The 11349-nt window shown below is 48.9% G+C and overlaps 1 protein-coding gene across 1 annotated transcript in view; it reads right to left on the bottom strand.

The window, feature by feature from the left end:
• Window positions 1-11144, bottom strand: part of LOC104080323 (gamma-aminobutyric acid receptor subunit gamma-4) — a gene marked incomplete at both ends in the record, with an annotated part of 26216 nt that extends 15072 nt beyond the window's left edge. Inside the window, 2 exons of the mRNA XM_009582682.1 lie at window positions 10715-10782; window positions 10996-11144. Coding sequence (XP_009580977.1) covers window positions 10715-10782; window positions 10996-11144 — 217 coding nt within the window. The remainder of the gene's footprint in view (window positions 1-10714; window positions 10783-10995) is intronic.
• Between the last annotated feature and the right edge of the window lie 205 nt (window positions 11145-11349).

Below are 11349 nucleotides of genomic sequence, written 5' to 3'. Positions count from 1 at the left end.
GAAAGGCAGATCAGGGGGAAGTGTCAGAAACAAGGCTTACAACATTTCCAAAGTCCCTGCTCTGACCTTCCCTGTTCCCAGCCACATGGAGACAAGGTGTTCTCCCACCCACACTCCTCAATGTTTTGGTTTACACATCCCATGTGCATGTACCTGCGGGTGAGCCACTATCACTGCCCGCAATTCTTCTGTTAAGCAAAGCTGATCAGATGGTTAGAGCCATTCCCAGCTAACTGCAGGTCAGAGAACAACCACAGAAATCCTCACAGCAAAGCCCTCTGGACACGAAGATGGACAAGCAAGGCTTATACCAGGGTCCTCAGCTACCATCAGCTCCATGCTACCAGCACACACCAAGCCTAGCGCACACCAAGCCCAAGACCCCAGACTTATTCCCCCACCTACAGTGCCCCATGCAGCCAGCATGATTTCTCTGGGGCTTTGAGGAGCTGTTGCATTGCGAATTTGGTGGGCCCAGTCTCAGCAGTGCTGGTGTGAAATGGCTGTAGCGTCAGCAAACCTGTAGTGGGTAAGGATGGGCTGCTGCCGACCAGCGTGAGGCATTGCGGCAGATGACTCTGAAGATCTACCTGCCCACCCACTTGCTGACCCTAACACTTATCTCCCCTCCCAGCACAAAAGACACCAAGCTGAAGACACAGAGGCACCGAGGAAGCACCTGGAGGCAAGGAGGAGATGCGAGGGCTTGCAGAGAGGAGAAGCAAAGTGCTGCTTCAGCCCAGCCAGCCCCGGTGCCACAGGGAGGCTCAGGCTGGCAGTATCACCACTCCACTGCTGCTTGCTTGCAATTTGTATCATGGGCAATTAAACCCTTCCTGTGCACGGAGATGGGATGTAATAGTCTGAATATTCAGCCTTTAACATCGAGGCATGAAGAGGTCCTTGAAGCATATTGCCTCTGGTCACCCACAACCACTGAATTCTGAGAAATGGTCTCCATTTCATAACACATTTATAGCAGGCAGATTTCACATCAGCCTTTTAGGGGAGATGGTAGGACTGCTTCATCTGGGGATGCAGAAAATAAATAGAACAGATTTCTACTGAAAAAATGAAGTTTTGTTGAAAAAAAATTAAAATTGTCAAAACCTAAAATGAATGACCTCAACCTCATAATTTCATTCAGAAACTTTTTTTCTTCAGTAAGCTAACAAAATATTTTGCTTTACCTTTATCTATTTGATTCACTTCAGTTTGACTTTTATTTTCAAATACTCATTTTCATGCTTTACTTATAGGACAGAATTTATCACCGTATGAAAAGCAAATGAAAACAATCTGATAATACTAAACATAAATGTTTTGATTGTCCCTAAACCCATTTTCCCTCAGAAATGCTTAAGAATTTTGGCTGTTTGTCCCAAGCGGAAGGGGAGAGCGAGACCCTCTCCCCTACGATGCTGGCTGTTTGCCGTAGACCAGAAACCCTGGCCTCTGACCAGCTCTTTGACTTGACTCTCATGCACCTGAAATATCCAGACCTCTCCTGCGGAGAGATCTAAAGCCTTCAGTTCAGATAAATCAACTCTGCCTTAAAAATAATTCAGCCCATGGAGTGACATCTATTGGTACAGCTCAGAGCCTATAGCTTTCAAATCTGACACAATAATGCTTTCCCTTTGACTTGGAAGAATCAATTTAATGAGGTTCAGAGCACAGGTCAGTACACATGCTTCAAAATCAAATCATGCTTCCTGGCCTGTCCACGCACACATGTCTCTGTATGGAGAAGTGGGGCCATTGGGGAACCACAGAGCAACTCCATTAGCTAATGCGCTTGCGATGGAGATGGCTGCATCCGCACTTTTCTTCACAAGATGCAGCTGTACACAGCAGCTCTGAGCCTGAGCCCGCATCTCCCAGGCACATCCCTACCAGTGTAGGCAAGGTTGCATTCCCACCGCCCAGCGACTGCAGCCATGTCCACACCTGTGCATCACGGCAAAGCCTCTTTTAATGCCCTGCCAGGGGGCAAAGCTCCTATCAAACCATGAGAGAGCTGCTAGCTGCCAAAGTTGCCAGGGCAGGGGACATCCCTCCAGCCTGGTCCAGGCCCCAGTAAGGAGAGTCTCCTGGTAGCTGGAAAACTGTCATCATGGTCTATTAACAAGCAGAAACCCAGTTGCTGGCAGAAACCTCTGGAAAGGGAGACCAGGAGCAGCTGCTGTGGTCACGAGCTGCGTTAAAAAGGTTTTCTGTGAGTAAGAGTGAGGAATTACGAGTTACAACACTCTCAGGTTGGGCACGGCGAGCATGCTGGCTACTCAGGAAGCGCCTACAGTAAGCATCCTTCCTGGGTGCCTGCAAGGGTTCAGGGCAAAAACCCCATTGCATTCAGCCTGGCTGAAGAAATGTGAGTTTTTCTCCAAAGGCTGGCACGAGATGAATGTGGGATTGAGCCATTCCTGCCAACAGAAAGCCGGAAATTGGATTCATGAAGGAATTTACAAGAGCCCCTTACTTAATTATGAACGTTGATTTATCCCGTGTTGCCCAAGGGCCAGAGGCCACCCGAGCTGTGGGCTGTGTGGAGGCACCTGTGTGCCAGGGCTGACACTGCAGTTTAAGAAACCTGAGTACAGCCACATTCCCCATTTAGCGTTGGACTGGGGAGCACAGATTTTAATTAACTTTAGGGTTTTGCTCTCCAGAAATGCCTCTGAAGAAAAGCGCTTTTCCCCCCAGGAAGCCACTGTCCAGATATTCATATTTTATTTAGCTCCAAATTTTAAAGGCAAAACCCATGCTTTTTGTTCATTTTTCCTGATAACAGACTCCTTGTGTTTTCAGCACAATAAACAGCCTATAAATAAGATACCGACATGGATGTCACAGAGGAAATAACTAGAGGGGATTAGTGTATGTTCTGGATAATAAAAGGAGCTGGTTGAATTATTCATAGTGAATAAATCATCCCTTTTCTGGTTTGGGAGCAGACCCTGAAACTTGCAGAAGCTCTTGGGATACGTTCAGGATGGGAGTAACTCATTTATTTCATTAGACCTTCTGTTGTGGTTCATGATTTGTCCCGCAAGTCACACATGATTGGTGCTATTCCTCAGTGGCCTCACGATTTTTTTTTTCTTAAGGCAACGATGACAAATGATGGCTACAGGACAGCCGCTGCCCTTCTCCGTGTACCCAACCTCACCACCATGCGAACACGAGCAGCTACATGAGGAACAATCACTCTTCTAGCACTTGGGCACACAGGAATGGGCTCAGGTGACCGTTTCTGAACATCAAGAAATCAAGAGATACGAGCACTCTCCAAGCAAATGAGTATTTGTGAAGACGTTATAAATGCACCACCAGCTCCGGCGGCTCTGAGCCATCACTCAGGTGTGGAAACTAACGGCCAGAAAAAGCACTGGGGCCCTTAGTAAGCAATACCGATTTCCCAACATATTAAATTTCTACGATATGCGTCTTTATCAGGGACCAAAACCCAACCTAGCTCATTACACGAGTGCACGTCCTGTGCAACTTCACTAGATTTATGCTGATGCCTGACTCTCACTGCACACCGGGCAGGCCAAGAAGAGCGTGCAGTCCTTGGCAGAGCATTGCGGCATGCTTCAGGCATTGCAATCCACCCTGGAAGTGGGTGCATCTGGGCTATTGCCTCCTAGACAGATGATTTGTGAAGCATTTTTAAGTCCTTTTGGTTGAGGAAGTGCTGTGCAACCCCTGGAGTCTATTATTATCAGGGAAGAAGGGGGGGAGGTAACAAATTTCCTTTACCTATAGGCTTATCTTGTGCTCCAGAGCAGCACATTCAAGCATCTTAAAAAGTGTGCCATTTTCATTTCATTTCCTTCCCACTTATTCCAAAGCAGCCAAAGCTAAGTCTAATCAAGACTTAAGTGTTCCTCAGAGCCAGACAATTATTACCGGTCTCGGTTTCCCCATCTATTAAGAAGAAACGAAGATATTAACCTGAGCCTTGCAGCCTACAGCCAGGGCTGTAACGCAAGGCTTCCCACTGCAGCTCCCACACTAACTGCCTTCCAACCAAGCACAGCCACCGTTCCTCAGGATGTGGCTCCGCTTCCATGAAGAGATGCCTCAAACCGCCTAAGGGCTCTCTGCATGGGGGGCTTAGCCCTGTACGGCTTTTGTAGAGCCTAGCTCCCCTCTTGGGGATCTTTGCCCCTGCTGCTGGGATAGCTCAGCTGTTCACAAGCAGCTGCTGGCTTACTGCACACTCTGAAAACGTGGCATCGATGGGGATTTTACTCAAAGAGCCGTGATTCAGAGCTCAGCCACCTGCAGCTCTGAGCAGAGAGGGAGCAATCCTTGGAAGAGAGTTGTGCGGACAGCCACTGCCTCCCTGTCCCACTAAGCCATCCCTGCATGGAAAGCACCCATGAGCAACGACAAAGTGCCCCATGTCCCCAGGCTGCCTTTGTCACAGCAGCCCCTTCCTCACGGCTACTCCTTGTCAGCTTTAACTTTGAAAGCAAAACCTCCCTCCCTGGCTCCTCAGGATTTACATGAAAACAAGTCAGTGGGGAGTTCTCTTCACATTCATGCTGGGCTTATACTTCTAAATTATAAAGTGTGTCAAATGAGGATTTAATTTATATTTAACAAGACAACGTTTGTAAATTAATTATTCATCAGCTGATAACGAATAAACATTTCCCCCTTCCCTCCCTCCCCCTTTTTCACAGTGTTTTCACAAATGCACCATACATGCAAATTTATTAAATCTGTTCTGCAGTACTCCAGACGTGGGAAAATATGTTCTTCATAGAATCATAAAATAGTTTGGGTTGGAAGGGACCTTTAAAGGTCATCTAGTCCAACCCCCCTGCAGTGAGCAGGGACATCTTCAACTAGATCACGTTGCTCAGAGCCCCCTCCAACCTGACCTTGAATGTTTCCAGGGATGGGGCATCTACCACTTCCCTGGGCAACCTGTTCCAGTGTTTCACCACCCTCATTGTAAAAAATTTCTTCCTTACATCTAGTCTAAATCTACCCTCTTTTAGTTTAAAACCATTACCCCTTGTCCTGTCGCAATAGGCCCTGCTAAAAAGTTTGTCCTCATCTTTCTTATAAGCCTCCTTTAAGTACTGAAAGGCTGCAATAAGGTCTCCATGAAACCTTCTTTGCTCCAAGCTCTGGAAAGTTGGCTAGCCCCAACTGTTTGAGCCTTTCTTCATAGGAGAGGCGTTCCACCGCCCTGATCATTTTTGTGGCCCTCCTCTGGACCCATTCCAACAGGTCCATGTCTTTCTTGTGCTGAGGGTTCCAGAGCTGGTTGCAGTGAAATACTCAATTTTGTTAGTGTGTTGCATGGTAACTAATGCAGCCAGGCACAGCGTTATGAATTTAATACTGTGCAGCATCTCCTTCCTAAAGAGGGAAGGGGGGAATATTCAACATGTGTATTTGGACATAGCACCCTCTCTGGGTTTCAGTCCTCCACTCACAGGCAGAGCTAAGAAAATAATTTGCTGTAATAATGGAGCCAGGAGCTTAGCCCTACCCCCTGGAAATCACAGGCACTTCAGAGGCAACAGAATCTGTCCCCGGTGACTGATGGAGGCCAGTTTTGCTCTTTCCATCTTTATTATCATTAAGTAATGAGACTGAGGTGGTGCACAACCCCAGCAGAAGACCTGTCATCAAGTTTTCCTATAGAATTTGGCACACAAGGGCATCTCACAAGGCACATACTAAAGAGAGGAGTCTCCAGCATCTAAATTAGCCCTGGCTGCACTGCCTCTGATCCCAGGCACCTGAAGCAGGTAACGAAGGCAGGTCCCTGGGTGAGTGACATGTCTCCGTTCACTGTGGCCAGGAAGCTACCACAGTGTTTGGGTTATGTTCTCTGAGTTCAACTCCTCGAGCCTCATGCTTGGTTTTGCGCAAGAAAGGAAGAAAAGGACGTTCAGCTCTGACCTGTGGGAGGAATCTGAGAAGCTCTGGGCAGGACTTGTTCCATCCCCAAGCTTGGAACAGAGCTTTTTCCACTCCCACCCTTGCTGTCTCTCATGGACACTTCACGGACATCCTCAGGACTAAAAGACACTCAGCCCCAATAGTTGGCAACCGCTTTACTTCTACTGATCATTTCCTGAGAGTTAAGCATCCCTGAAGGAAAGTGATCCAGAACTCTAGGTGCCCTTGACACCAGTTAAAGCTATGATCTATAGCAATAAAGCCATTACAAAACAAAACCAGGAGCAAATCCCTCCAGCAAACAACCAGTTAGTGAAAAATTTGAACCCAAAGTCTCCTCCATCAGTCCCTGCTGCCGCAGCCCTCCCTGGCACCTCTTCCCACAAATACGCTCGGGGAACCAAGGTAGGTCTTTGCACCAGGCTCAGCTTAGCGATAAGCCGAGGACACCTAAACACTCTCTGCGTTAATGGGAATCTAATTGGGCATCCAGATCCGTGACACAGCTTGGAAAGCTGTGGTGCTGTGGGTGATAACTCATTTGGCTTGAGGTGCTGCTGGCCGGCACCCAGGGGCAGCAGGCAGCTCTGGAAGGGCTTGTGGCCGAGCTCATCCTTTCCCTGATGGTGTAAATGCAGCTTCCCACCATCCTGAGAAGCGCCAAGTGCCCCAATCTCACCCAAATGCAACAGGTTCATGGGGATGGGGAGGAAACCCCAGTCCATGCAGCAACTGGAGCAAACAGCTGTGGGACCTGATGGTCCCACTTTTCTGCACCCTTTTCCTTCTCCACCCATCCTCTTTCAACCAAGCCCCGTCCCACTTCCTATCATTTAACCATCTCCTAGCTTTATTTCTGGTTACTGCCACATTTTGGCTGGCAGAGCAGAGGGTCCTTTCCCCAGGGAGGAGAGAATGTAAAATTTGCTCAACTACCTAAATGGGAAACAAGACTGCCATTCTGGTCTACAAAAGATACCAGGAAATCACTTCACATTTCTTCCCCCTCCAAACCTGCCCACCTTCTGCTGACTCCTGAATGTTAATGTTATTTATGACAAGTGATTGATGAGGGGGATGCAGAATTCACACCCAGCCCAGGGCATTTTCAAATCACCTATTCATTTTTAAGGACCGGAATCAGTTTTGTATCCTGACATGATTTATCATTTGGAGGTTGAGCAGCGGCTATGCAGGGCCAGTTTCCAGACCTTGACAGAGCATCACCAGGCTGAAGGCAGTGGTGAGTAGTTAACCCTTTGAGGGGTGAGTAGAAGATCACAGAACACCAGTACTCAAACTATATTGCTTAAGTTGGAGCCTTCTATTCCAGCAGCATGTCAGGCCATCATATAGCCTTCAGCTTCAGATGCACAGACCATGCTGGTCCAAGCTAATAGCCTCAGTAATGCTGCTATATTTCTTAAAAGCAGAACTAGGTTTTTATCTTCTACATAGCCTGGCTATGTGTAAGAGAAATATTTATGTAAGACACTGTCATCGCAATGCACCTAGGAGAGATCAATGGCACGTTTCCCCTCCAGTGGACCTTCCAGCCTACACAAGCCTCTGTGTCTACGGCAGAGAGAACTCTCACCATGGGCTCAGGAGAGGTCTAGCTCCAAGTCAAATTCTGGTTCCTTTCCCTCGGAAATGCGCATTTCCTCAGGTTGTGTATGGGAAAAGGGAAAGATCAGGCACGTGGGACGGGCCTGACAGCTGGGAGAAGGCAGAGCTTCTCAGGTTGGGAGAAGCTATATAAAAAGGGACAAAGTGGGAATGACATGTCCCCAGCAAAGACAATCTGTATTATATGTTTGATGCCAGCCTGCCAGTGGTTGGCACCACCCACAGAATGAATTAATACATTGCATTAGCATGGAAAAGCAAACAAACACAAAACAAGTGGGTGAAGCAGCCAAGTCCAGAGGTGACACTGTGGCAGCTTTGTCACAGCCCTTTTCTCTTGCTTCAGGAGACACTATAGCACAATGCAGCCTCTCTCATGAGCAGGGGGAGGTATTCAGAGTACAGATGGCAGAAAGCTGCCATCCAAGGCTACAAGACCTGGGTCTAGCTGTCCTCAGTACCTTTAATATCAGCCCAGCATCTCGGGGAGAAAGGTTTTAAAGCTCAAGGGCATCACAGATTCAAGCTTAGGAAGTTACCTAAGGGGACAGGGAGGGGGAGATGTTCATAGAGAGTCTACCTGGGGAGTCATATGGAGGTGTCTTCAAATCACTGTTGACTGTTGGGACCCAGCAGGGACTCCTGGATTTGTAGCATCTGGGCACTTCAGAGAGCCAGTGCAGCCAGTTGTGACTGATGCCACAAAATCCTTCAACTGTCTGTACACTGAATGGTTTCCTCCCCTGCCTGAGCAGCTCCTCACCATGCCATTCCCGCAAACGGCAATACCTTCCTCAGGTGGGAAGGCTGCAGATAAGTAGATTATGGGGCCTGTGGCCGAGCTCATCCTGTCCCTGATGGTGTAAATGGCACCATCTCACCCCTCCCGTGGCAGCAGCTTCCTCAGCAGATGTAGGCAATTCCAAGTGCCAGTCTTGCCTTCACACTCCTGGCTTGCATTAAGTGCACTGCGATCCCCTGGGATCCTGTGCAGTCATGGAGCCCCACTTCATGAAGCATAAAAGCTTCTGCTGACTCTTAGAAAGAGCTAAACACATGGGTTGAGCTGCTCTAGGAACAGTCAGGGCTGTTTTCAGCAGCACTCTGCCATATGATTCTCTGGTGTCTAGTAAGGGTTGAGTTCACACAACAGTTTTTCCCCTTGGTGGGGATGGCTCTTGTCACTGTCTTGCATCTTGTTTTCACAAAAATACTGGAGGTGCTGAATATGCCTGGAGCTCCTATACTGCAGCCATATATGGTTGGTATTAGCCCAGCGGATCTAAAATACTGAAAGACTGAGATAGATGTACGTACGTTCTCACATACCCATCACCATGGCATAAGCTGTGTTTCTTAGGAAACCAGGCTAGCAGCAGTGCCTGGTATCTCTGTTTAGGAGAAGAGATGAACTCTGAATGCAAGGCTGGATGTTATAAGCCACTCTCTACTGCTACCACCTGCATGGCTATGCAGTGCTCCTGCAACAGGGAGGAGAGCAGAGCTTCCAACAGGGGTGGAAAGGGGTAAAGTATTTGAGAAGGAATGAGGACGGGCACTGTGGTTTTGCGTGGTTTTCTTGGCATACCCTTGGGCAGTGCAAAGCAGATGGGACAGCCACCTATAACATGACTCTTATGCTCTACTTCCAGGCACAGCAGTGGCCAGGGAGGTGAGTACACCCAGCTCCTGCACGCTTTCCCCTGCGCTGCTGCTCTTAACGTCGCTGGGGCTTCATGTCAACACACCCACATGGGATGGAGGAGCTTGCAGTATCTGCTGGCAGCGAGGGATGACATCCACATGGCTTGGGCTGTGGTTTTCCTCCTGGAGACTGGGCCCACAGGAACAATGAAAGGAAATTTTTTGCCTTGAAGCCATCCCTGCTGGACATCCTGAGGTGCCCTCATCGGACTTGATGATCTTAGAGGTCTTTTCCAACCTTAATGATTCTATGATTCTATGCAAGCGAGTGCCCAGCCAGATGCCCATCTAGTGGCTTGTGAGCAGGCGCTGCTTGGAGGCACGTGCTCGGCGGTGGTCAGTCAGAAGGGCTGCTTCAAAATGCTTTTTGGAGTGGAAGTGGTACTACAACTACAACGCCATTCCTCCATCCCCAGAGGAGTTTGTTCAATGGAAATTTTATACTTGGGAAACTAAAAATAACATGCCCATCCCAGGAACTTTTTTTTTGGTTTAAGGGGGCTGGTTTTGTTTCTGCTCCGTTTTGCATTGAGAGAGACAAGAAAAGCCAAATTGTCCTGGCTGTACCTCTCCTTTGTCCTCTCCACCCCACTGCCCAGTGGGCCAAAGAAGTCTTTCAAAACCTCACAGCAGTCAGGTTTGTTTCTTCCTAGAAAAGAGGTAAAAATGACTTTACAGGGAAAATAATAATGGAAGTTTCCTGTGCAAAATAAATGATCAACAGTTGCTCTCCAGTGTGTGGCCTAAAGAGCATCTCTGTTGAATGTTTCTGCAGCTCCCAGTACAGTGGGGTCCTGAGCCATGAGCAGAAACCATCGCAGTGGTGGTGGCATCAATCTAAGGTGCTACGTACTGAAGAAGAGCCGTTGGACCTGAGGCACCCTGCCTGCCCCTCCCCAGCACCACAGGCCAGGCCTGGGCACCCAAGTTTCACACCATCAGACCATTGCCATGGAAACCATCTCCAGGTACCTATTTCAGTCCTCCTGGGAAGCGCGCTGCTCCCCCTCCCAGCCACCACTGCTCTGGCTCAGCCAGAGTCGTGCAACTGGCCCCAAGCATCCTGCGCCCACACGCTTCCCAAGCAGGAGAGGGCAAAGCCACCAGGCAAAGGTGTCTGTCCACACATTGCCATTGGAGACCAAAGAGCATCATCATCCTTCTCCCTGAACTCCTGAGCGTGGTACGTTTGCTGAGCTCACCAAGGGCACTTGAGGACCTTGCTCCTAACCAGGGATGGCTGTCAAGCCTTTCTAGCACCAGCTATGAGCGGGTCAGAGCACCTCTTCCCAAGGGAAGGGTAACAAATCCACCTCTTCTCATGACAACACCACCTTCACACCATGTCTAGCCAGCATGACACAACCTGCCAGCAGTGCTGGGCCAGCTACCTCCCACGCTCTCAGTTGCAGTGATACCGCGACCCTGCAGCAATGACACAACTCACCATCTGGATGACAGACACCGGCCCGATGCTGTTCACGTAGATATCCACATCGATAAACGTGGGCTTGACTATAAAGAAAATAAAATAGGTATGGATGAGCTGGGGCTAGGATCCTTTGTGAAGGGCTGAGGACCAGGGGAGCATCTGGGATCAGTGTGGCTCCATCTCACCAAAAATACTGACTACAGCAGCCACAAAAACATGGAAAACACAGGACACAGCCAGGCCAGGTCAGGTCAGGTCACCATCTGTGGCCACAGGGAGCTTCAGGGGACACTTACTGCCAATGTCGGGCCTCAGCTTGTTGTCATAGTTCTTCAGCAGCAAATTGAGGATCTGTGTGGCATCAGTCTCCTGTGCCTTGGGGGTGAGGACCCAGGTTTTATTGATGCTGAGGTAATCATAATCGTATTCCTCTGTGCTCTCACACCTGGAGCAGAGAGACAAAAGGAGAGAGACATCACTGTGGCATCTCTCTGGCACTCTGTGGGAGTAGGGGCACAGCTGGGTTTCAGAGATACTAGAGGAGGAGGATGCAGAGCTGCTGAAAGGCAGAACATAAGGAGCTCAGGGATCTCCTCTCAGCCACGTTGCTAAGAAGACACAAATCACCTGGCGCCTTCAGGGTCCCCAGA

Source organism: Fulmarus glacialis, unplaced genomic scaffold, assembly GCF_000690835.1.
Source record: "Fulmarus glacialis isolate BGI_N327 unplaced genomic scaffold, ASM69083v1 scaffold928, whole genome shotgun sequence".
In the NCBI taxonomy this organism is placed as follows: Eukaryota; Metazoa; Chordata; class Aves; order Procellariiformes; family Procellariidae; genus Fulmarus; species Fulmarus glacialis.
The sequence above is the reverse complement of the archived record's forward strand: the minus strand, read 5'-3'. Positions and strand labels throughout refer to the sequence as shown.